Genomic DNA, 25,941 nt, shown 5'->3' on the forward strand with positions numbered 1-25,941 from the left:
ACGGGGCCGTTGGTTCTGGGGAGAGGGAGGCGGCGAGACTGCTGCCGAGCAGTAAGATTTAGTTTTCTGGGGTGTGTTATACCCCAAGGTGTTTTACCCCAGTTGGGTCGATTTTGTGTGATACACAGCTGGGAGAAAAATACCTTAGGTCGCCTATGCAAACCATCTGGGGTATTTATTAACCCCGGGGTGCCTTTACACCCCACCTAGATTGCTTAGTTACTGGTGCCGTTTAGTATGCGCGTCACGATCTATTATAGTTGATTTTAGACGACAAATAAATGGACTCATGCCCGTTTTCACCATCAATCCCTAATTTTTAAGTGACCCCTATGGTAGGTAACACATAACAGGAATTTTGTTTTCATAGGGGTCACTTATTGATGGTGAAAACTAATCCCTAATTTTTAGGTGACCCCTATGGTAGGTAACACATAACAGGAATTGGGCTCATCATTGTGTGCACACAATTATACCCCGGGGTGTTTTGGACCCCAGTTGGGTTGATTTTGTGCTACCCAGCTAGGGTAAAAATACCTTTTTAAGTGACCCCTATGGTGACACATAACAGGAATTTTGTTTTCATAGGGGTCACTTAAAAATTAGGGATTGATGGGAAAAACGGGCATCAATGTCTTAAATCGACAAAATACAGGAATTTTGTTTTCATAGGGGTCACTTATTGATGGTGAAAACGGGCATCAATGTCTTAAATCGACAAAATGCCTCTTGCAGTTATACCTACGACAACCTCTCCTCTCCCTCCCACCCCACCGCGCGGGAAGACTTAGCCGCGCCCTTGAGCGACTCATCCGGAAGGCCGCGGGTTCTGTTCGCGGGAGAGGCGACAGAAACAAACCACTTCTCGACGGTACACGGCGCCGTTGATTCTGGGAAGAGGGAGGCGGCGAGACTGCTGCCGAGCAGTAAGATTTAATTTTCTGGGGTGTGTTATACCCCGGGGTGTTTTGGACCCCAGTTGGGTTGATTTTGTGTGATACCCAGCTGAGGTGAAAATATCTCGGTTTGCCTGTGCACCCCGACTGGGGTATTTATCTGGGATGTATTATACCCCGGGGTGTTTTACCCCAGTTGGGTTGATTTTGTGATACCCAGCTGGGGTAAAAAAACCTTAGGTCGCCTATGCAAACAATCTGGGGTATTTATTAACCCCTGGGGTGCCTTTACACCCCACCTAGATTGCTTAGTTACTGGTGCCGGCTTAGTATGCGCGTCACGGTCTATTATAGTTGATTTTGGACTCAAATGTATGGGCTCATCATTGTGTGCACACAATTATACCCCGGGGTGTTTTGGACCCCAGTTGGGTTGATTTTGTGCTACCCAGCTAGGGTAAAAATTAGACATGCCACGAATATTCGGCTACTATTCGGTATTCGGCCTATTCGGCCACTTTGTTTGGTATTCGGTATTCGGCCGAATAATAGGTACTATTCGGCCGAATACCGAATACCAAATCATGGAAAAAAAAGACCCATAATATTAATCAAGATTTGTCTTTATTATCAAACTACCTTTCCGCCCGCAGATTCGCCCGCGTGTAATCTTGTCTGTCACAGAAAAACAATATCGCACGCGTATTTGCTCACCGTTTAGACCTACCCTGGACTACGACAAACATTTTGAAACCAAAATCAGCTCAATCGGCCCAGTCGTTCTCGAGTTTTAATCAGACTAACGAACATCAATTCATTTTTATTTATATAGATAGATAGATAGATTACAATACTTTAATAAGTAAAATTAAACAGCGGTAAGTTGTGATGGATAAAAACAAGCTTTTCAGCATTTGACGGTAGCAAACGATTACGCTTTTCATCATAAATGATAGATACCAGCTTCAGAAAACAACCTCTCACTATACACGCTACTCCCGGGATAAGAAAGATAAACTTTAGCAAATTTCGAGAGGTTTGGGTATTGTTTTTCATTAGCTGACCACCACTTGTAAGGATCAGCTTTCCGATCTAGTCAATTTGATTTTAAATAAAAATCCATCTCATTTGCCACAGTATTCTTCTCCACGTTCTCCTTATCATTACTATTTCGCATATTATCTTTAGCGACTTCCTCAAAGCAGTTCCAGAAACTGTCGTGTATTTCAAGACGACACGACAGACAGTATGCCTACCATGAGTTTACGTTAGGTGTGCTCGCTAGCGACTGCGTAAAAAAATGACATTTAAATGTATGACATATTGTGCAGCGCCCCTAGCGGCTACTTTCAAGAAATAAAATCTTCATAGAATTTTTTGACGTATTCGCTAGCGAGCTCACCTAACGTACACTCATGGTAAGCACACAGGTCGCAACCTGTCGTATTATTATTTACGCACTCGACTAGCATGTACTTTGTGCCGAATATTCGGCCGCCGAATATTCGGCGCTTCGGCCGACAGCGTTGCCGAATATTCGGTATTCGGTATTCGGCCAAATCACTATTCGTGGCAACTCTAGTAAAAATACCTTTTTAAGTGACCCCTATATGGTAACACATAACAGGAATTTTGTTTTCATAGGGGTCACTTAAAAATTAGGGATTGATGGAAAAAACGGGCATCAATGTCTTAAATCGACAAAATGCCTCGCGGCAGTTAGATCTACAATAACCTTTCCTCTCCCTCCCACCCCACCGCGCGGGAAGACTTAGCCGCGCCCTTGAGCGACTCATCCGGAAGACCGCGGGTTCTGTTCGCGGGAGAGGCGACAGAAACGAACCACTTCTCGACGGTACACGGGGCCGTTGATTCTGGGAAGAGGGAGGCGGCGAGACTGCTGCCGAGCAGTAAGATTTAATTTTCTGGGGTGTGTTATACCCCGGGGTGTTTTGGACCCCAGTTGGGTTGATTTTGTGTGATACCCAGCTGGGGTAAAAATACCTCGGGTTGCCTATGCACCCCAACTGGAGCAAAAAATTCCCCAGAATACCCCAATAGGTACGAAAAGTAATATAACAAGCTCCGTTAAGCTTTAGACTAGTCGTTCGAATGTACATTTTCATTCTGTCCATAGGCACCCTGGGGTATTTATTTACCCCAGTTGGGAAGCAAACGAAAAACCTAATCGACCCTACTAGAGTTCACAGGCACACCGGGGTATTTATTTACCCCAGTTGGTATTTTATTTAGGCGACAAACGACAACTTCCGTTTGGCATCCTTCTAACTAAGCAATCTAAGTGGCCAAATAAGGCTATTCAAATGGGGTTTGTAGTTACCCCAAACCTTATCAAATGTCTCTCGATCTACCAGTAAAGGCTCAATTTATGAGCAACGTGACCTTATCAAATGACATTAACCTAATAAACAGTGACTTATACATCATCACCCAAAGAGGATGGTCAGAATAAACAATGCTTGGGGTCTGAAATGACCCCCATATACTTTTATAAATAAATATACACACCACAGTAAATATAAATCAATTAGGTATAACAAGTGTATTTTTATAGGAATATTTGCAAATGTCTTTCATATTTATTTACTCAATATTATTATACTCAAACAGTACAATTTAAAAATATTTTATACAGTTGACATTACGACACTGATTAGAGCCTTATAATACAGACATAATAAATAAATATAAATAAATAAATATCCTTGGACATTTTACACTGCTTATTTTATAATGTTCAAAATCCAGTGATGAAATTATATTTTTTTATAATAATATAGTGACGATATCAGAAAATCTGGTAAAAGTCAACAACTCATGATTTTTTCATACATATTTTGTCAGTGTTTAACTTCTCTACCCCATTGATTTCGATATTAAGCTTTCGGTGGGGTAAAATAAGGTCATAGCGTCTGGTCTGTGAGCACGTAGAATTTTGTCCAATGACCCCAAGCTACCCATCCTTATCGCTCGCGCGTAATTATGTTGCTATCGCGCTCGCACACTCTCTGCGGGCGCCCGTCGCACAGTCGCGACAGCAATATAATTACGCGCGAGCGATAAGGATGGGTAGCTAGGGGTCATTGGACAAAATTCTACGTGCTCACGGTCGGGGCTTTTAGTCATAGCAGACTTATCAACTCGGAAAGGGATCAACACCGTATCGCTATCGCCTTTCGCGCGCTGTCAACCGCGAGGCGAGGCGTTTTCGTTGCGGTGCGGTTAAAAGTGTGCGTTATGGAGTTTTGTACAAAGAATACTGACCGCCTCGAGTTGATACGGTTACGATCCCTTTCCGGGTTGATAAGTGTGCTACGTCCTTTATAATAAAACTAAATATACCCATTTATATATTATATATAATATATTATATGTATAATATATTCTTTTGACAGGTGAAAAACACTTCAGCTGTGAATGTAGCTAAGATTGGTAATTTTTTATGTTATTTTTGTTAATTAATGCATTTTCCGAGTGTGCCGTTTCTTTTGAATGTATACTCATAGAATTTGTTGTGTCTTCCAGTTTGTCATTCATAGATTCGTCTTCTCCATATAAAGTCCTCAGGCACTGAGTTAAACTTTAGACCTATAGTAATGAGCATGTTTAGTTGACAGTTTTTGCCATAACACTGCCTTTGACATTCCTACTGCTTTTTCATAAGTTGTTTTTAAAAGCTGTATGAACTAAAGCCCGGTCTGTGAGCACGTAGAATTTTGTCCAATGACCCCAAGCTGCCCATCCTTATCGCTTGCGCCCAATTATGTTGCTGTCGCGCTCGCACACTCACTGCGGGCGCGCGTCACACAGTCGCGACAGCAATATAATTACGCGCGAGCGATAAGGATGGGTAGCTTGGGGTCATTGGACAAAATTCTACGTGTTCGCAGACCAGACTATAGAATGAATGATCAAAATGCATTAAAAAATGCTGCAACTTAATGGCGCCACTGTCTTAGCCACAAATAAGTGACAGGACCTTACTCGCCAGTGGCGCCAACTGGTGAGTACAAAGGAAATCCCCATTGGATAACTGAGATTTTGATTTTGACTTGAGATTATTTTATATTCCTACTTACTCTAAAATTGCAATGTGTTATTAGTGAATATTATAAATAAACTCATTTTTATTAATGTTTAATAATTCTGAGGCAAACCAATACCAAATAAATTATTAAAATTTCATTTTTTTACTAACGTGATTTTTTTTTCTCTAAACTATGAATAGTGTCTACTAGTAAACCACCCAATTATTGGCACTTTAAGCAGCTACTTCACAAAACCGGTAAAATTTACATGTAAAAATATGTTTTATCAAAGATAAAAACATTTATATTGGTCTTTTAATCTTTGCAGAATATTATAAAGTACTTATCATTAATAAATTAAATCATTTATTCAATATAGTGTACCTTTTAAAAAAATACCTCAAAATACCAGTTGTTGGCATAGCCAAACCTTTTATTGGTAGTGATAATTACCTATTATTGGCACTGTTCTCGCAAGACTGAAAAATAGCTGCTAGGTCTTATGTAGAGGTTTTAAAGAGATTCATGATAGAAATAAACAAAATAAAATCCTTTGTTTAAAGAAAAGTAACATTATTTTTGTATAGGAACATACCAAATCAGTTCAAACGCTTATATTTAAATATGGTTTTAAACTTTCCATAACCACTTTTATCAAATCTTCTTTTCTCTTCGGAAATCCTTTTTTGCTACTGATTTTTATTTTATCCAGTCAACAAAAAGCTGTTCTTCCTCGTCAGTTAAGACTGTGAACGGACCGGTCTTAGAGCGATGATCAGGATGTTTCAATCTGAATTGACGAGACCGTGGCACCACTTTCGAAGCCTTTCACAGGCTTATTCCACTAATCCCCGTCAACGGGGATTAGTGAACTTTTTATTCATTAATCCCCGCTAACGTCAATGGAGCTTATAATGGGGATTAATGAACTAAAAAATTCATTAATCCCCATTACTTTATTGTATTTTTCATTATTCAGAAAACTACGTTAAAAAATAAAATACTGATGTAAGAATCATGTACCTCCTATTTATTATTGGATAACAAGTCCTTATTGATTATTTTTATAATCAAATTAAATTAAATTTAAGCCTTATTACAAAGCTATTGATTTACACCATTTTTATCTTGTTACATTTTGGGCCAAATTTGTATGTAATCGTTTCCATCTTCTTTTAAATGATGAATGAGGAATAACGATTCCATATCCATAGTGCTTTTGGTTAATCAGGTAAGTGTTAATTTTTTTTAAGTATTGTAATCAGTCTTAAATTTAATTTAATTTGATAATAAAAATATTAAGTGAGTTCTTATCCAATAATAAATAGAAGGTACCTGATTCTTACATTAGTATTTTTTTTAACGTTATAAACTCCATTGGCGTTAACGGGGATTAATGAACAAAAAGTTCACTAATCCCGTTGACGGGGATTGTCAACGGGGATTAGTGGAATAAAACTTTGAAAGGCTTTGAAAGTGGCTAAAAAGATAATATTTTTATTGGCACCTTTTTAACCAATGTTTGACACCCGTGCCAATAAATGGATTTTATATAATTGGCAGTGGGCCAACATTTGGATTGGTGTATCCAAAACGTTAGAAAATATATTAAATGCAATTTAAACTCAATTTTGAGACAAACAAGGTATAATTTTAAATAAACTCAAATTATTTTAAATACCCTTTTATTGGCATGTGTGCCAATAAAATGGATAAACAGATTTTACGCATACCAAATGTTGGCATACTACAAATAATTAAAAGTTGGCGGTTAAATTATAAAATAATGTTTTAAAAAGGCAGTTAATATATTCAATAATAAGACAAAATGATTATGTATAAGAAAAACAAAATAGATTTGCATTTTTTGAAAAGATTATGATAGCTCTTACCTTAGTAAAAAACGAATATTTCGATTGTTTTTTTCGCACAGGTCCCGGTTTGTCAAACAAATGGTTGAAGCGCCGCGATGTTTGAAAAAATAAAAAACGTGTGTAGCCAGTTGAGTAATAAATGATATTACTCTTCAATTTCTACTAAAAAATATAAGGTTTGGCTACAAAGAACCTTAATTTTCTTAAAAAAACTGGAGCATGCCAATAAATTGGTAGAGTGCCAATGATTGGGTGGTTTACCCTATAAACTATCTAATCTAATAGCAAACCATGCAGAGCTAATTTTGGATCAATTTTTGTGTTTGTAAATAAAATTCTTTACTAACAGTGTTTTTGTCACCGATAAGTTTTCATGTGTGCGATATTTTTAACTATTTCTATAACATAGAACAGGGGGCGTAGTGTGAGTTTACGTCAAACGCATTCGATGTCATGTCGACTGCGTAAAAAATGTCATTAAATGTATGACGGATTGTACAGCGCCCCTAGCGGAAACTTTCAAGAACTAAAATCTTTATAGATTTTTTTTGACGCACTCGATATCGAATATTTGAAGTAAACTCACACTACGCTTCCATCAATCTGCGGTCATTCAAACGAACGCAACCCGCACCTGTAAGTTTAGAATATTTAGCTTATTCCCATTGTCCCCACCAGAGTTTTTCTTGGGTGGAAACTTATTTTCGTTATTTCCACCGGTGGGGACAGCGGGAATAAAAATATAATACATTTTAATTATTTAATTTAATTCCCGTTATTTCCACTGGTGGGGACAACAGGAATATACCAAATATGGTTAGTTCAGTAGCATTATCCTCACTGGTGGCGTTACAGCAACTCATTCCCAATACCACCGGGGGGACAGTGGGAAAGTAAAATAGATTTAGATGATAGCAGCGAGATTTTTAATGTTGTACGTCTCTGAACATTATACTATTTTTTAGTAAATTTTGCAATGTTTTGTAACCGAGCAATATCATGTAATATTTTAATATTGTTAATGCCATTTAATTTATAGAGAATTATACTGTTGATATCTTTTGTACAAATAAAGAGGATATTTTATGGTATTATTTGTTTTATTTTTAGTAACCAATAAGTTCGTAATCTATTAATTAATGAGTATCTCTAAATAACTACAAATCTTTGCTAGGGGTACACTTAGTAGTTACTGTATAATCAATGTAAAAAGTGCTTATTCCCGTTGTCCCCGCTGGTGGAATTTTTTTTTTAATTCCCATTGCCCCCACCGGACTGAGGAGAGGGGACAATGGTAATTAAAAATATAATACATTGGAGCTACCAGTGCAGTAGAGATAACGGGAATAAACCGCAAAAAGGAGTTGACTTCACAAATAATCATTATTTTTTGTATGCAAAATTAGGTAAGTAGGTATTCCTAATAACATGAAAATTAAAATAGCCAACTTTACGACATACCGCCTTCAATTAAATTTTAACTGCCATTTTGTTAACTCGATCCATGAGTATGTAATCAAAGAAATAGAAAATGTTCGTGACTTTCAGCACATTGTGTTTCATGGTAACATTGCACCAAAATAACTGCTACAGTGTACATTCCAAATTGCCAGAAGTGTACGGTGAAAACGTGTATTCTCATCTCAAATTCAAGCATATAAATGCGATTTGTAACAACAGAGTTGATATTTGTTCGTCGAATAACACGAAAATATGCGCTATAAGGGTAAAGGATAAAAAAGAAGAGTTTAAAAACTTTAAGAACTCTTGTTTTTTGTTTTTGAGCAACATGTGTGACAATCCTGGAGAAGGTAAGTACTGTTGTATTTTAAATTAGATTTTAACAAAGTTACGGGCGTGGTAAGCGAGCGAATCTTTGCAAGATTTTGAAAAGATTATGAGACATTAAATGCTCCTTATGGGCAAGAAAGTAGCTAGTGTCGTCGACACTTTAGTGTGGGTACTATCTGCCGCTGGCGATATGACGTCACTCGAAGGGAAGCGTCCATAACTATAACAACTATGACGAACTTTTTAACTTTGACTTGGGTAGGTACTAAAAGTAAAAATAAAACTAGATTTTTTTTTACTATCATACTATTTCATAATAATACACAGTATAACAATTAACAATGTTATAAGACAGGGTAGATAATCTACTTAATAAAAACATTATTACGTAGGTATTAAGACAACTCACCACTAGAAGATAATGATTAAATTGAAATAAAACAAAATTGAATTAACTCAAAAAAAGAAATAAAAATAAACTAGCTAGTGCAAACTATTTCAAGTCAAAACATCTCAATATTGACAGGCCAAATACTATAACCTTGTATAGTTGACCCACGCTGAACTGTCCCACCAAACTCAATGACAGGGGGGCGCTACCATCGTTCAACTATATGGTTTCCAACATGGCAAAAATCGAAACCAGCGATCCGGTATTGACGGTGGCGCCCCACTGTCAATGTCATCGATAGGACAGTCCAGTATTTTGGAACTATACAGGGACATTTAATTTGTATTTTTTTTTCTCAAAACAATCAGTAGGCACTCGCTACTTAACTACGCGTGAAACGAACGTAAAAATTAAATTAAAAATACTTATAGTAACTTTTTAATAAGCTCTAATTAATAAAGATAGATCTCTTAAAATACGTTCTTTTATAACGAAACAAAATGAAATGCAAATTTAGCACCTTTTGATGGTTATTCCGAATTCCCAGTTGCCCCCACAACGATTGCTCCCACCGAGAGTACCTGGGAATTTATTTACAAAAATTCCCAGTATCCCCAGCTTGTGAACACGGTATTTTAATTATTTAACGGTTAAAATCGTAACAATTTTTTGAACAAAGTATCGCCTGTCTATCTGAATGCGATAATAAAATACGAACAAACGGATTTCCATTCATTGTTAATCTATTTGGTGAAAGTAGGGTACACTGGACTACTTTTGTAAAAAAAAATCCCAGCTGTCCCCAGTGGGCGCATCACCGGTGGGGGCAACTGGGAATAACCACTTTTAATCAACGGAACCTTAAAAATAATAATCATACAGAAGTATTAATAAATGGTTTCCCAAACCTAATTAAAATTCAATTATAACAACTCACCAGCATTCTAAGAATCACACGATTTTTCTCTCACAACTTCACAAGTAACCCTTGTATAAAAGGCACATTGAATAACTTTAACAAAAAGTTTTTTCGAAGCAGTTCTGTTGTACAACCCGGTCGAGTTAACTGCGCACCTGGCAGCCGTGACGTCACATCGACGCTCTGGTACGGACGGTTTATTTTTGCAAATAGGCTTTTAAAAGGCACTTTTACACGTCCCAGTATTAACCCTACCACTGCTTCGGGACAATAAATGGGCCAGTGCTGAGAAGAAGCAGCGCAAGAAACTCAGTCACTATTGTCAGCCTCCTTTTCAAGGGTTTACAGTCTTTAAAATATACAAATTATAGTCTAAGTATTGATGCGAGCTAGGTAGTTGATCATTCCAAACATTTTTATCTTTTATAATAATAATCATCAACTTTATAGTAGCCCTTTTTCATTAAGAGCCATTTCACAAAAATATTCCGCGCGAATTTAGATAAAAGCTGTCAACGCAACGTCAAAAGAGTAAAAAGAACGCTGAAATGGACAAAAAAATCATGAGCCGTGACCGTATTAAGACTTGATTTAAGTTATTAATTTTAAGGTAGAATGAGGTATTCAAACTTGATTAATTAATTTAAATTTTTAATAGAGTTTATTAAGTCTTTTATATTTCGATTCATAATGAAACACGAATAGGTATAATATGTAAAATATATATTAAGTACAAAATAAAGACAGTCACATAGTGAAAAAAAAATCTGCCCCCTTACAGCTCCATCATCGGACCCTGGATACGAATAATGAAACACGAATAGGTATAATATGTAAAATATATATTAAGTACAAAATAAAGATAGTCACATAGTGAAAAAAAAATCTGCCCCCTTACAGCTCCATCATCGGACCCTGGATACGAACTATTCGTCAAGGCGAATCACACAAGCCCAAACTCCATAGGGTTCTATTGTTTTGTTACGGAGGTGGCCATTGCATCTCCTCCAGATCCATTATCAGACAGAGCTAAGAAATAAATAAATAAATATTATTATAAGTAAACAAATAACTAAAATAATTCATCTTACTATCTTACTTCTAACTAGTCTTACTAATATTATAAATACGAAAGTTTGTGTGGATGTCTGGGTGTTTGTTACACTTTCACGCAAAAACTACTGAACAGATTTTGATGAAACTTTACAGTACAGTACAGCAGCACTAGGCAGTCTGTGTTCAACTATCACTCGGGTCGGACGTTCCTATCGCAAGACCTTTGGTTCACTCAGTTCCGTTCCGATACGACTCTAGTGCTGTGTGTAATCATTTTCGTGAATACACTGAGTTTATTAATTTCTACGAGTGAATTTCATTTTGACTGAGACCTACGCCATGAACCCTGAACCAGAAGACCCTGTCGCCAGCGACAGCGACGCTCATCCATCCCAGGCGTCGACCAGAATAACAATGTATAGGCTATAATTTATGACGATCTGTGACAAACTAAATTTCAAGCGGGTGAAGCCGCGGGCAATACTACATATTTCATACTAGCTTTTTGCCCGCGACTTCTTCTGCGATGAAGTGGAAAATGGTTCTAATAGAATTAAAATATTCTAAGAAAATTAATTTTGTTAAATGATTATATTTTTTGATATAAAATCTACAAATTATTATGTTTAAATATTTGAATACTTACAAAATTATGAGATCTTTCTAAAACAAAATTAAAACACTACACCTGCCGCAGATTTCTTTGTAAACAATGTTTTTTTGTTTTTTTTCCTTCAGGTGCTAAAATCACCAGGCTATTGTGTGCGCATACTCTGGAGTATTCCACATACAACTGGTCGTCGGAGAAGCATAGATTTCCATTAAGTCTACTCCCGCTACCATATAGAACTCCGCTAAAACTCGTGAGGGCGCCAACACTTACTTTTGTATCGAAAATTAGTATGAGCAGCTGCGCACGCGGTTGCCCGTTGCAGGCTCTATGCAACCACACTATTTTAAACCGTGGTCCCTAAGCATGAGATGGGAAACTGCACTCTCTTGAATTCTCTTGAATTTGATGGTGTTAGGGGAATCCTAGGAATGAATACAGACTTTCCAATGGAATCTCCTCATCAATATTGCGAAATTGCGAGTTGCAATGCAATGTTACGTTTTCACTTGTTATTTTATTGTAATCTGACCTTGATTTTTCAAACACGTGTCAAAATAAAAAAAAAATAATTTAAATCAAAAGTACTAAGGAATATTTCTTTGATATCAACTTAGAAACAAGCACAGATCACAGAAACTAAAGGGAAATGTGACAAGGGACAAATTTGAACATATTGCTTGTGAAAGCAATGATGACAGTAGCGACGTAATTATGTAAACAGTTTATATTGCTTGCATAGTACTAAAGATTATTCGAACGTTGAATACTGATACCGCAATGGATAATGAGCACATAATTTAATTTCTTTGTGTGTGTGAATTTCTAATACGACACTGAGTTTCGAGTGGTTTCGAACTCAGCGCATTACTTAGCATCTCTCTATATTTCTATGGAACCAAGTTATCTCCAAAATAACATTCCACACCTTTTTAACCTAGTCAGGTAATAATTTTAATAAAATACGAAGCACGTCATCTATCAATAGGATATATGTATATTTTAGAAGTTAATAAATTATGCATAAAATATAAACACTTTAGAAGTTTAGTTAAATCGTAGAATTTCTGAAAAACAAGTACTAAAATCGTACTGAAAAAAAAAGTATTAACATGTTATCTAATTTATTTATTAAACGTCGAATTTTATCAAAGATTTTGGACTAAAGTTTTTGAAAATATTTTATAGCCTACATAGAAAAAAATTAGGATTCTAAATCGTGAAAGAAATTTTTTTCGGAGCCTATTGCCTCCAAACAAACAAACAAACAATTAAATCTTTCCTCTTTTATTAGTATAGATTTAACAACAAAACAAAACGCTTCTTTTTCTTCTTCACGAAACAAAACTCAAAGCGGATAAATAAATAAACAAATCTTTGGACAATTTCACAGCGCCATCTAGTCCAAAAGTAGGCAACCAATATGCTTGTGTTATGGGTGCTATCATAATGGATATACTTTTTTATAATTTATTTATTAAATTAAATACATGGTACCTACATATTATACATAGTTACACCCAGATCCGTCAAAGAAATTAAAATTCATCATTTCAATTTCTGCTCGGCCGGCCGACTCGAAACAGCCTCTCGGCATAGTATCAAATGTATTTGGTCGCCGTACAAATCACCGCTTTACGACACGAACGCACGTAAACGTCACGGCGGGAAAAATGACACAGGTCCTGCCTTGACGGGCGCTCGCGCCATACTAATCGATGTCGGCTTGCGCATTGTAATTTATACTGATATTCACATCAATATTTTGACAAAGTGGTTACTAATATTTAAACAATAACTGTAGAAATTAATTCTACAATGAATATTCTTTATTTTGGGATACTTTTATTGCAGTTTATGCTGTGTTTTTAAACCAAAAACCACGATCAAAATGTGACGTTAATCTTCAAATTTGCCAAATTATTTTTAGATTTTACTCAATAATGGTAATGAAATTCAAGAATCTATTTCATTAATGGACTACAAGAATATATGTCCGATGATTACTATATATTTTTAAGCTTATTATATGAGCATAAATAATAGATACAGGACTTTGAAAATGAGTCTGCGGCAATTTTTTCGTAAAATGGTTGTGGGAGATGGGGCACTGTGAATTAAGCAAAAGAGTTTTAGTAAATCCGTTTCATTAATGGTCAACAACAAGGATTGACCTATCTTTCGCAGTTATTAAATAATCTCTGGGTGTTGCTTAAGATAGTAATTCATGCTTCCAAAATCTTAGAAATTCGCACGAAAATGTAAAATGGCTCTTAAGGTGCTTTTAATAATAATATGTGCTTTAAATTTATGAATGGGCAATTCTACAGTTTGTGGTAATTTATTGAAAAGTTTAATACACTTCCCCATAAATGAATTAACAATCTTATGCAGTCTGAAATTTCAAGCGAGGAGCGCAGTTAGTTCGATCGGGTTGTAAATAAAGCTTTTTCGAAGCATTTTCGTTGTACAGCCGACAACACATCAAGAACAATATAAACACTGGCTTCTTATGACGTTGTCCTAGGTGCGACTTTGCAATACAAATGACATGGTCTGACGCTGCTGACTGTACTAAAAACTGAACTAACACTAATTTCCTGTTTTTATGAACTCTCAAAATAGTTATAATATCATTTGTATTTAACAAAATAATGGCGTCGTGTATCGCAATAACAATACAATATTTTTACACTAAATTCTGGTCCTTCGTGCCGGATGGTGTCGTTATCATACTTTATTAATTGCCAGGGTGAATTGGAGCAAGCTATAAGAAGTTATGAGAAATTAGATAACACAAATTGTTATTTTAAAGTGCACTGCATGCTCTAGCTAGTAATGATATTGTTATAATAACCATAATAATAATCATCATCAGAGCTGGAGCTAGTTTCGGATTCGTTGTATTCTTCCTCCGATTCTGATTCTTCTGAACTGTAGCAGTTGTTTAACTCGGCTTCCCAGCTGGTGAAATCGAAATTATTTAATTTTATTACTTAGAATTAAAAATCAGGTTTGTTTTAGGCTATCTTTAGTTAGAAAAAAAATTGCCGAATGGAACCACGTAGAAAGTATCTCTTTCAAACATAAAAACACAAAGATATCTATTAAATACACAAAGATTTTCAAAATCAGCCGGAAAAAAGGTGTGAAGAATCTCCTTTTTTAAGTCGGTTAAAACAGTTGCCAGCTGTTACCCGGCAAGCGAAAGGTCGTGGGTACGATCGATTTGTAGTTTTCATCATCATTTCAGCCACAGGACGACCACTGCTGAACATAGGCCTCCCCCAATTATTTCAAGTGTAAAAAAATATTATTTACCTGTCGGCGACCAGCCTATACAGCTGCATAGTCGTTTGCGCATCTTCCATGCACGAATGGCGGCCATTTCTTCTCAATGTTTTGTTGAGGAATCGCTGAGCCAGGAACGCTAGGCTTGGCGTTTTACCGTTGTTGGCCTGAAAATGTCGAAAAAAAAAACGAGTTAGGTTGGTTTTTTTTATCCACAACGAGGAAGCTCTTGGCCTGTATCTCTTCACCTGATGGTAAGTGATGATCAAGCCGAAGGTATCTTAGTTCTAACTGCCAGAACACAACAATGCTTTAACATTGTTGCTATGGCGACAGACTTAGGTAAGATGGTGGTGGCTAGCCAGGCGGACTTAGAATAAGCCCTACCACCAACCAAACCGAACAGAAAAATCTGCCCTCACTGGAATCGAACCCGGGACCTTTGCGTCTGAAGCAGGTGGTCTTACCACTAGACCATAGAGGTGGTTATTTTAAGTTAGGTCATTGCCAATTGCCACATCATGCCCGCCTAGATACGGCGCTGGTATGTTTGGACTTGGACTAATAAGCAAGACTTTCAATTGGCTGAGTTTGGTAAGCTCCAATTTGTGTGAGGAATCGGCCGATACCAAATCGGAGTAATGTGTGCACTTCCATACAAGTTCATACTGATTAACTGCCCGATTAAACTATCGGCCTACCAAAGTCTAGTTAGCAGGAATTTTATTTTATCTATTTTATTGTTGTTCGGAAAACATACAGTATACAAAAATGACAACTGCTTCAGAAACTATACTATACACCATTACTTACATGTTTTCGCGAATAGGCAAACATATTAGTGTAACAATAATTAAACAACAAAAGCCTATTCGCTTAGGAGAGAGTTAAAATCTACACCTACACTAAACAGCTGATGAACCGCCGAACAAAGATTTAGCTAACGTGTCCCAAAAGATTTCGAGTTAAACATATCGATTTATTAAAAACTTACTTGCGTGAACTGCCAATATTTCGAAGTGTCTCTTATGTCCTCTTGCCTCACGACGATCCCCAACCCTCTCAAGTCGTGATGGATGGAGTGTCCAACCACTATGGCGTCTCTAATCCAGTCCAGTACTTCATTCTTCACGTCGTTGAAGTTCCTCCCTGTAAGTAATATACAGTTCAAATTCAAATAGTTTATTCAGTACATAGGTCCTTTCTAGGGCACTTATACACGTCCCAAATATAGCTTGCCCTACCACCACTTCGGGACAACATAGGCTGGTGCTGAGAATAAGTGGCGGAAGAAACTCAGTCATATTTGTCAGTGATTTGATAGATGGCGAAGCATGCCTTACACAATCCCTGTATCATTCACTGGGTTTTTGTCGCTTCTCCTCCGGCCACTGGGGACAACGGGAATAAATAGTTATTAAACTCCCACCAGTGGGGCCAATGGGAATAAACAATTTGTTAGGGGACAAACGGTCCCCTGTAGAACGGCAGCCCCGGATCCTCAGTGGTAGGGTAGCTACATCCCTGGTGGGGAGTGAATAGTGCACGCACGCCAATGTCGTCAATAGCAACCATTAATATTTTTAAGGTGAATAATAACATCATTAAGTATCACCATTCACAAGCGAGCAAGACTGGGACATTTTGGGAAATAAATTCCCATAAGCCCCCCCGTGGGGCAATATGGTGGGACCATCTCTGAATAGCTGTCCTGCTGTCCCGCTCGATCCGGTGTGTCCCAGTAGCCTCCCCTGGCTTCGCCTCCTCGAGTGGCACTGGTAACCCGCCGTAGCGAGAGAACAGCAGGGCAGTTATTCCCATTGGCCCCACTATAAATTACCCAGGGGGGAAATGGGATTTTTTTTTGGGGGCAACTGAAAAAGACCCGTACCTTTAGCCTGCAAAACCTGCGGCGTGAGGCCGCTGAACTCTGTCCTGTAGTCCGTGATGCCCTGCCGCCGAATGTACGCGTTGTAGTTCTTCCCAGAGTCGAGATCCACCATAGAGACCTGAGCTACAGCCCCCCAGTTTCCGGGGCCAAGCCCCACGGATTCTGTGTCTAAAGCCACGACTCGGCGGTTCGACATTTTACCTACAATTTATTCATCAACATCACTGAAAGCTCAGTTGCACAGCGTGCTGTGCAGTGTTGCACGTGTGTCGCACGTGTTTATTTTTATTCCCATTTGTCCCCACCAGTAGAGACAACGGTAATTTATTAATGTTTAATATATTTTTGTTCCCGTAGTCGCCACTCTGCCGATGGGGACAATGGGAATAAACCCTTTGAAGAGGGCTATGTTCGGTTTTTTCTTTACGAGATCGAATCAAAAATGGATCCATAAACGAACTAAAGTTAGCCCGACGGTTATGCAAGCCAAAGTGGCATTTTCAGGGCAAAACTGTGGCAATGAACAGCTAGGGCACATAGTGGGTACGCAGAACTGATGGCCGACGGGGCTGCAAGGTTCTGGAGTGGAGGCCACGTACCGTAAAGCGTAGGGGGTGGACCGACGACTTTAAGTGAAGTTAGCAGGAAGGCGCTGGATGCAGGTCGCTGCCAACCGGGATAATATGGAAATCATTGGGAGAGGCCTATGTTCATGATCATCATTTTTGCCACTTGAAACTTATGCCACATAAAATTATACAATAATTCATTTATGAAACGGATATACCTACGGTATTATAAAGCTGTTATGTACCTATGGAAAGATAATGAAAGAATTCGCAACAATAGCATCTCTGTTCTATAGAAAACTACATTGCTATTGCCTTGCTACTTGCTTGTAATATGACTCTAAAATTTATTGCTTAGGTAGGTGCAATTCAAAGAACAAGATCATTCAACCTAAAAGTAGGTCAAAATAGATAGGTAGGTACCTGGGTACTTACCAAAATGTATTACGGTGAACAAATTACACCAAGAAATAAAACGTTGAAGATTCCACAAAGAAGAACTTCAAGAATTTAACTGGACATCCGCCAGTCACGACGAAGAAGGCCGAAGGTTGACTAAATAAAAACTTTTTGTTTGCAATCAAAAGTCAGTTGTATTTGTGTGTGTTGTTGTTGATACTCTTTGGTGTTCACGTGTGTGTGGTAGTGTCTGTACATAATACGGACTCAGTCAGTGAAACCACTCCGAACAAATTCCTTATAAAATTCGTTATCATTGTCAGATGACAGATCAATGGTTTATATTGCAGAAGAAGCGACCCTCTCTAGTCTCTAATTAACCAGAGGTAAATGGAAGATTCCCATGATATCAAGATGAAAAATAACTAAATAGTTCGTTCGTTTCGGCCAATTGACGTCCTCTGTTGGACTAAGGCCTTCCCTTGGGAACTTTTCTGTCCCAACGGCCATCAGATCTGCTAAATACCTACTTAATTTAATTCCTTGAATAGTAACAAAATGAGACAGTTCTGGCGTTTTTTATAGATTTCAATTTCGAAAATACCTAATTTTTTTCAATAACAATAAGTCCCGGCCCTAACAACTTAAAGGCAACCAAAGGGTCATAAAAATAAGCCGTGTTTTAATATGTCACAGCAGTTTATGTCATAAAGTAATTTAAAAGAAAGTTTATGTGGCACTACTGAACAGCGTAACCATTGTGCTTGACCAATATTTTTGTGAGTGTTGCAATATGGAAAATAAAATGGTAATAAATTATTAAGTTGCTTGACTTGCTTGGTGTAGTAATAAATTCAGTAAATTAAATTTTATAGCTTGGCCATGGTGCTCATGGTGAAAAGTCGTTTCGTTCGTATCCATATTCGTATCGCATCGCAATATTTTTTTAAAATTGGTTGACAGCACATTAAATTTTGTTTTTTTTTTTTACAACGGAAACGCCTGGTGGGAACGTGAATTTCAAAAAATTGTATTTAGTCGAATAATATTAATGTTTAATCTAATAATGGTGGATTATTAACCAAAGTGTTCGTGAACGTGCATGAGTGAGTGAAGGCAAAATGAAACAAAATACTGCAACATCACTTTTCAAGAAGTTCGCGTCAGGGTTCAGAAAAGCCACATCTGTATTGAAACTCAAAACCTATTTAGTTTTATACACACATACATGACCTCATATTAATCAAATTTACCAAATCATGCGGTAATTATTCATAATAACCGGCGATTATTCATAATTTTCACATTTATCACTTTGACCGTAACATTTACTAATGTACTGAATAAAGTTTACTTCTACCTTTCATCTTTAATTATTTTTTAATCATTTTTGTTGAAAAGCGCACATTACAACAAGACCTATGAATTTATTTTGTATCTTAATATTAGTTTTAGGGTAGGTAGTAATATTAAACACTATGCTGGCAACTTAGTTGCACGCACACTTGCACACCAAAGGGGATTCCCCTCAATTACAAAGTTGTGATCTCATTCGACATTGTGATATTTATAGATTGTTAAGCGACCGAGTTCAGTTGACATCGTTATTGTGAAATCACTTTAGTTGGTGCTGATATTGTAAATAGCCGCATAATCAGTTCTAGTCCTTTCTATTTTTTAGTATCTTTATGTAAGTAGGTATGTATACCTAGGTAATTTGCATTGTAGATTATTGTGATTGCTCAATACTCAGTTCTTTAACGTAAGACACCGAAGTATGGGCGAACGCACGGCGAAACTAACTGAAGTGCGTGTTTACACTATAATGTATTGTCTCGATTCTCGATTAATTTCCCGCTTAGTATTGCACCATGGTTTGTGACCATGGCATTTTGTAGTGTAGTGTAGTAGATAGAAGTAGGAAAGTAGAAGTAGCGTAGTGAGTGCAAGGATGTTATGGATATCCGTAACCGTAACCGAAACTTTCGGATATCCGAAATAAAAATATATCCGAAACCGTAACCGTTATCAATTCAAAAGTTTCGGATAGTTTCGGAGGTAGGCAGTTTAAATTGTTTTTTGTACAGCATTAAGTATAATGTATTTAAAGGCATACAAGCCTGATTTACTTTTATAATGCCATCTGGTATAAATTTTTGTTTATTACTTTTTATTCGATGTTAAGTGTGCGGCCATGAATGAACCGTGTTAAACAACTATTGAAAATTGCATTCTAAAGCACAGATATCCGTAACCGTAACCGAAACCGGTATAATATTATTCCTATATCCGTAACCGTATCCATAACCGAAACTACATATCCATGACAACCCTAGTGCAGTGTGCCAAGCCCTAGCTAAGGTATATTATATCTGAAATAAAATAAACTGTTGGTATTTTTTTTTGAGCAGAAAAGGCCGCTCGATCGTGTGCCCCTAGGTAATCATTTCACGGTGCCCGCCCACTTGACTGTAGTCCCGGGGCCCCGTTTCACTGATAAGGCCCTGACTACGCCTCTGGGAAGTACAACATAGTTTTTCCCGCGGCTTCAATCGCGTGATTTTCGGGCTGTCATAGAAATCCTATGCTTTTCAATGGATCTCAAACTTGTGTCTAGTGTAGGCAGGTCGCCTATTCGGTGGACCGACGATCTGGGGAAAGTCGCGAGAAGCTGCTGGATACGGGCAGGGCAAGATCAGCCGTTGCCGTTGCGGAAATCCTTACTTATAATCAGTGTTTCAGTGTTAGGTGGTTAGGTATCAATTAATTAAACTTTCGCACACTAACTTTAATGAGGGTTTTCGCGTTTGAAAAATCCGCCAGATGGCAATACGTAGACGCGAGGTCCAAATGCTGCATGATTGTTTATTATTTTTGACATGACATTGACAGATATGTCTGTGTATTGCCATCTGGCGGATTTTTCAAACGCGAAAACCCTCATTGTATTAAAACCAAATTTGTAACGGTTTAGGCTAAGTTTTTATACAGTATTTATTCTTAGTGGTGTAACTACATCATCCGAGGCCGGTGACAATTTTTTTCTTTTTATGGTGGGGCCCTTCCCAGTAAAAACCGTCACGTTGTAATTTTTGAGCTCCGCCTCTTGGGCCGGGGCCCTCTTGGGTAGAGGGCCCATGACATTAAAATTTTGCTAGCCCTATAGTTACTTGCAACTCGCCAAATGCCTTTTTTCAGCGATTGTTATTTTGTTTGTTTGTTAATTAATGGTGTCAAATAATTGTTTTTAGAGTTCCACATCATAGAAGATGACACGTGCGAAGTTTACCTCGAAACTCGGCGCATTCGACGCAGAAACTCGAAATTGAATACTACATCTTCCCCTTCTAACGCCACAAAGAACGGTATGTACGGACGACAGCACATTAAGCTAAACACTGCGGCATCTTATACAGTTGTTGTATGAACGAGTTTGCGACAAAAACGTGCTTAATATTTTACTTGATACCTACTTTTACGTAATATACATAGGAAGGTATTTCCCATTCTATGTCATAGTAGAGCACACTGAAAACTAAGGTTGTGCAGGCCCTTCTTGGCCCCTTTGGGCACGTGCCCAGGGTCCCGCGACCGAGGGGGCCCCTTTCTATTCAAAAGACCTTTCTCCAGATCCTCGATCCTCAAGTGCCCAGGGCCCCTAGTACGTTAAAGACGGCCCTGGTCCCCTTCGTCGTGTGAGTCACCACCACAGCATATTATTTATGCTTTATGTGTTCCCCACAGAACATAAAAAGGGTACTGCTCAGGAAGTCAGTATTAGTTAGGGGCCCAGGGCCGCACTACCACAGTAAAATTTATCTACTGTGGCACTACGGGCAGAAAATCTGTTAAATCCTCCACTGCCTTGATCCTTAAGTTGGATCTCATTTGACTTAAATCTTCTGAAATCGAGTGAGCGTCCTCTGAAATCTGCCGCCCCTAGGCCTCTGGATCAAGGGGGGCCCTTATCGTCTGGAGAATGGTCTTTTGAGCAGACGGGGGCCCCCTCGGTCGCAGGGCTCTGGGCACGTGCCCAAAGTGCCCAGTGGGAAAGAGGGGCCTGTTGGTGTCAACCTCATAAGGAAAGGCGCTGGATGCAGGCCGCTACCAACCGGTTAGTATGGAAATCATTGGAGGGGGCTTTATTCAGTAGGTAGAGGACGTTCTATAGCTGAAACGATGAAGATGTCACGCCCGGTGAACCTGAGAAAGTCGCTCCAGCAGTGACAATTCAATCAAGAGCAGATTCAATCGCACCTGGTGTTATGTGAGATTTAGTATAGGATGGTACATATATCTGCCCTGTAAGTGCCTGCCTATGGATTACTAATGTTTGGCCAAAAAACGTTTCCCAAATTATCACATCGCAAACAACGTTTCGCAAATTTTCATTTGGCAAATTCTCATTTGGCAAAACAACTTATTGCAAACTTTTAATTCGCAAATGTCGTTTTTGGCATATTATTGTTTAGCAAATTATTGTTTGGCAAAGTATGTTTTGCCAAATGTTTCATTTGGCAAAAATATTTCACGATAAACTATTTACAAAACAATTTGATCGGTGCATAGAATGGAATACAAATTAGCTTGTGGTTATTATTTTGTTTAGTGGGTAGTTAATATAAATTTTTTTCTAAATAAATTTTCATATTTCATTCTTTTTATCGAAATTTCCAAATGATTCATTAACGATAGAGATGATTCTAGCGCTCGGCGGCCGCTGCCGCGGCACGCTTCGCTCGCCTTCGCGCATTAAGGGTCACTGTTCTAACCTAACCTAACCTACTATTTTCTACAATACCTACTTTTTGCAACCATACTATTTTCTGCAATCTCTCTGTTTTACATAAAATTATTGTGAAAACCATGACCATGTGCCTTATGCTTTGATTTGTGGGTAACGGTGGGTACTCGTAAGTATGTGAAGTGTCAATTTGACCAAGCAAATTATTTGGGATATAATATTTGGCAAAATAAAACATTTGCTATATAAACATTTGTCAAGTAAAATTTGGCCAAATGTTAATTTGACCAAATGAATTAGTTGCGAAAAGTACAGTTGCTAAAAGTTTATTTGGGAAATGAAACTTTGGCGATAAGTTGTTTGCGAAGTGAAATTTGGCGAAAAGTAATTTGGCCAAACGGAAGGATACCGCCTGCCTATTCACTATCGCCTTGAAAAGGCCTGGAATTGTTCAAGAAAGACAGCAGCAGGTAGCGAATTCCAGTCCCTAGCTGTTCGCATTATAAAAGAGTTATCGCTTAGTGCGAGCTAGTGGAATGTCGACAATGTAGGGATGGATGATCTGGATGTATAGATGACTAGCTTTCCGTCCGCGGCTTCGCCCGCGTGGAATTTTGTCTGTCACAGAAAAACTTTATCGCGCGCGTCCCTATTTCAAAAACCGGGATAAAAACTATCATATTATGTCCTTTCTCAGGACTCAAACTGTCTCTATGCCAAATTTCATCAAAATCGGTTCAATGGTTAAGGCGTGAAAGAGAGACAGACAGACAGACAGAGTTACTTTCGCATTTATAATATTAGTATAGATGTCTTTATGTGATATCCATTAAAATAAATCTTTCTTCACTTCATTCCAGCAACATTCCCTACCCACACCTCGCCTGCCCTCAACCTTCGCTCTGGCACCACCGTGAGCATCCTATACGACATCGACACGGCCTTTGACTACCACGTGTGCCCCCTGTCTTGCCCAGAGACGTATTCCCCTGTCTGCGTGAGCGCGAACAGAGGCGCGGGCAAGTACTTCAAGCTGCTCACGTTCGTCAACCACTGCCAGGGGGACGTGTACTACTGCAAGCACTTCGACGGTACAAATTGAGGCTTTCTGGGCTCAGTTTTAAAGGGTTTAGTCGCTTGATGTCAGTTTTTAAGGCTCAGGATCAGGGGGGCTACTCCGAAACGCTGTTTACTAGTTTCGGGTCTATCTGTCACTGTCGCTCATGCTGGCATCTGAGAGGGATGGCAACATTAGAAACTTCAGATCAAGACTTTTGGAGTAACCCCCCAGGGGGGCTACTCTGGAACAGTTCCAGTTTCGGGTGTATTTGTCACAGTTGCTCTTGCTCATGCTGCCATCTCGCTATGCGTAAGAGGGATGGTAGCATTCGAAACTTTAGAATTCGATTCGGAGTAACTCCCCAGGGCGCAACGAGAGCGCAATATGGAGCAACTAAGGCTGGGTTGCACCACCCAACTTTGACCGTAACTTTGACGATAACCGGTGCTTTTTGTATGGATTTTGACAGATTTTTGACGTTTGTCAAAGTTAAAGTAAGATGGTGCAACCCAGCCTTAGTGTAATTAAAATTTTAGTTACAATTAGAGCTGTGGTTTTCTGAATAAAGTAAAATAAAATAAAATAAAAATACTGCGAGCACTCTCTGTGGGGCGCGGGGCCCTAGTCTATCCCTTAGAAGTTATTAATACAGCCCTGGGGGCCCTGATATTGTAAATTGTTTGAACAGAATTCGCACCGCCGCCAGATGAGGAGGAAGAGAATGTGAACAGTTCTCCGCTAAGCTGGTCCTACTGCGGGGCTTACAGGTGAGCTTACAATTAGTTTTTTACCAAGACAAGACGTGTTATGTTACCCGTACCCGTAACCATTGGCATCTGGTATCTAGGGTAATTTTCCAAGGGACCTTAGCTACCAGGGTTAAAGTCCGGTCGCTGAGCAGATAGAATTTCGTCCAATGACCCCAAGCTACCCATCCTTATCGCTCGCGTGTAATTATATTGCTGTCGCGCTCGCAAACTTACATATTGTGGGCGCCCGTCGTCGCACAGACGCGACAGCAATATAATTACGTGCGAGTGATAAGGATGGGTAGCTTGGGGTCATTGGACGTTCTATCAGGCCTGTTCATCTCCGCGAGTTTACATCGAAAACAAAACACGCACGATGGCCCACCTACAGGATACTATTCGACAAGGCCTCACATACGAGCGAACATTGACTCACGCACGCGTATTCTTGTATAGGTATGATGGAAGAAAATAAAGAAAATGGTGTACTAAATACTGTGCAGTATTTAACTGCCTAAATAATAATAAAAACACAGAATGTACTTTTTTAAGTTCTCTCAATCATGTATTTCCTCCGCCATTTTCCGCAGTTTGGCACCTCACGTCACATCATTTTACCGAAGTCAGCCCTATAGCTTCGGCGCAGTGCCGATCACTGACGTCTTTGTCAACAAAATTGTGCTTGACTCTTGAGACAGGCTAAATTACACCATATTGTTAATGACATTGAGCATACATTTTTTTAAATACCTTCGCGAAGTAAAACTTCTGTACGTAGTACTTATTATTATTCTGTGGTTCTATCTGCTCGGCGACCGCGGCAGACTTTAGTTGTTACTTAAATGTTAAGCTACCTTCGAAGACTAACATCCTGGGGTGGACACTAGTTCTGGGGTAGGCACGGTCCACCTGCCCCCTCTAAATACGCGTAACTGGTGGCCGAGGCCTAATAAGAAGAGGCAGGTGGTCATAATAAACTCCGTGTGGTGACGGCAGAGTAGAATACATTTGTCACCAACCCCTACTCTTCCCGCGGGTGTCGTAAGAGGCGACTTAGGGACTACACATCAAACAGAGAACGGGCAGCAGCGATCTCTGATAAACATCAATCTTTTAAACTGCGATCTCCAACCCGCCTGCCAAGCGTGGGGATTATGGCAAAACCCTTCACTAAAGCACTAAAGTGGAGGAGGCTCATAGTCCTGCAGTGGGCTGTAAAGGGCTCTTGATTAGGTGGTCATAATACCCTCCTCCTGTGCTCATGACGTCGGCGACAGGCTATCGGTGCATCAGGTACTATTACTTATTCTGTGGCATCAGGTCGGATGACACTTCCCGTTTGATAACTTCCAATATTTCAGGTACATGCAATTCGCTCGTTTCTCCGAGGTGCTTTCCTCCATGGGCCACTACGGCTGGCTGGCCGGCGACGAGCGCTACTCCGCCATCTTGGCACCTGAGCAGCGACGCCCGGGGTACGGGTAGAGAACCCACTAAGTAATAAAAGTAATTTATTTAAAAAAAACTTTTTTCTTTGATTTTAGTTTTGTGCGATTGGGTGACGTAAGATACTCTGCCATAGGCACCAGGGTTACGGGTAGAGAAGCCACTAAGTACCACTAATAAAGTAATTTAGGTATTTAAAAAAAACT

The 25,941-nt window shown here is 38.8% G+C and overlaps 2 protein-coding genes across 3 annotated transcripts; one reads left to right on the forward strand and one right to left on the reverse strand.

Annotated features, from left to right (window-relative positions):
* Positions 1–130: 130 nt before the first annotated feature.
* Positions 131–25,861, forward strand: LOC135085488 (uncharacterized). 2 transcript variants are annotated; one of them, XM_063980280.1, is made up of 6 exons: positions 131–157; positions 928–8,630; positions 20,988–21,101; positions 23,341–23,571; positions 24,229–24,307; positions 25,651–25,861. In XM_063980280.1, the coding sequence occupies exons 2-6, from the start codon at positions 8,351–8,353 to the stop codon at positions 25,772–25,774; spliced, it is 828 nt and encodes a 275-aa protein (XP_063836350.1). In that variant the 5' UTR covers positions 131–157; positions 928–8,350; the 3' UTR covers positions 25,775–25,861. The 2 variants fall into 2 exon arrangements, with proteins under 2 accessions (XP_063836350.1, XP_063836349.1); XM_063980279.1 differs by lacking the exon at positions 131–157 and having other exon boundaries at positions 738–8,630.
* On the reverse strand, positions 13,866–17,908 carry LOC135085115 (interferon-stimulated gene 20 kDa protein-like). The gene is made up of 5 exons (XM_063979875.1): positions 17,773–17,908; positions 16,769–16,969; positions 15,872–16,026; positions 14,908–15,044; positions 13,866–14,550 (listed from the first exon to the last, which is right to left on the reverse strand). The coding sequence occupies exons 2-5, from the start codon at positions 16,962–16,964 to the stop codon at positions 14,415–14,417; spliced, it is 624 nt and encodes a 207-aa protein (XP_063835945.1). The 5' UTR covers positions 16,965–16,969; positions 17,773–17,908; the 3' UTR covers positions 13,866–14,414.
* Positions 25,862–25,941: the final 80 nt, after the last annotated feature.

This window comes from Ostrinia nubilalis, chromosome 28, assembly GCF_963855985.1.
Source record: "Ostrinia nubilalis chromosome 28, ilOstNubi1.1, whole genome shotgun sequence".
Classification (NCBI taxonomy): Eukaryota; Metazoa; Arthropoda; class Insecta; order Lepidoptera; family Crambidae; genus Ostrinia; species Ostrinia nubilalis.

Bases quoted from the DNA above. Each gene is read 5' to 3' on its own strand.
- LOC135085488 (XM_063980280.1), top strand. From the start codon at position 8,351: ATGTTCGTGACTTTCAGCACATTGTGTTTCATGGTAACATTGCACCAA. The intron at 21,102-23,340 runs GTATGTACGGAC...ACTTCATTCCAG, and splicing joins TTCTAACGCCACAAAGAACG to CAACATTCCCTACCCACACC. The intron at 24,308-25,650 runs GTGAGCTTACAA...CCAATATTTCAG, and splicing joins TCCTACTGCGGGGCTTACAG to GTACATGCAATTCGCTCGTT.
- LOC135085115 (XM_063979875.1), bottom strand. From the start codon at position 16,964: ATGTCGAACCGCCGAGTCGTGGCTTTAGACACAGAATCCGTGGGGCTT. The intron at 16,027-16,768 runs GTACGGGTCTTT...TATTACTTACAG, and splicing joins GCAGGTTTTGCAGGCTAAAG to GGAGGAACTTCAACGACGTG. The intron at 15,045-15,871 runs GTAAGTTTTTAA...CGACATTTTCAG, and splicing joins AATATTGGCAGTTCACGCAA to GCCAACAACGGTAAAACGCC.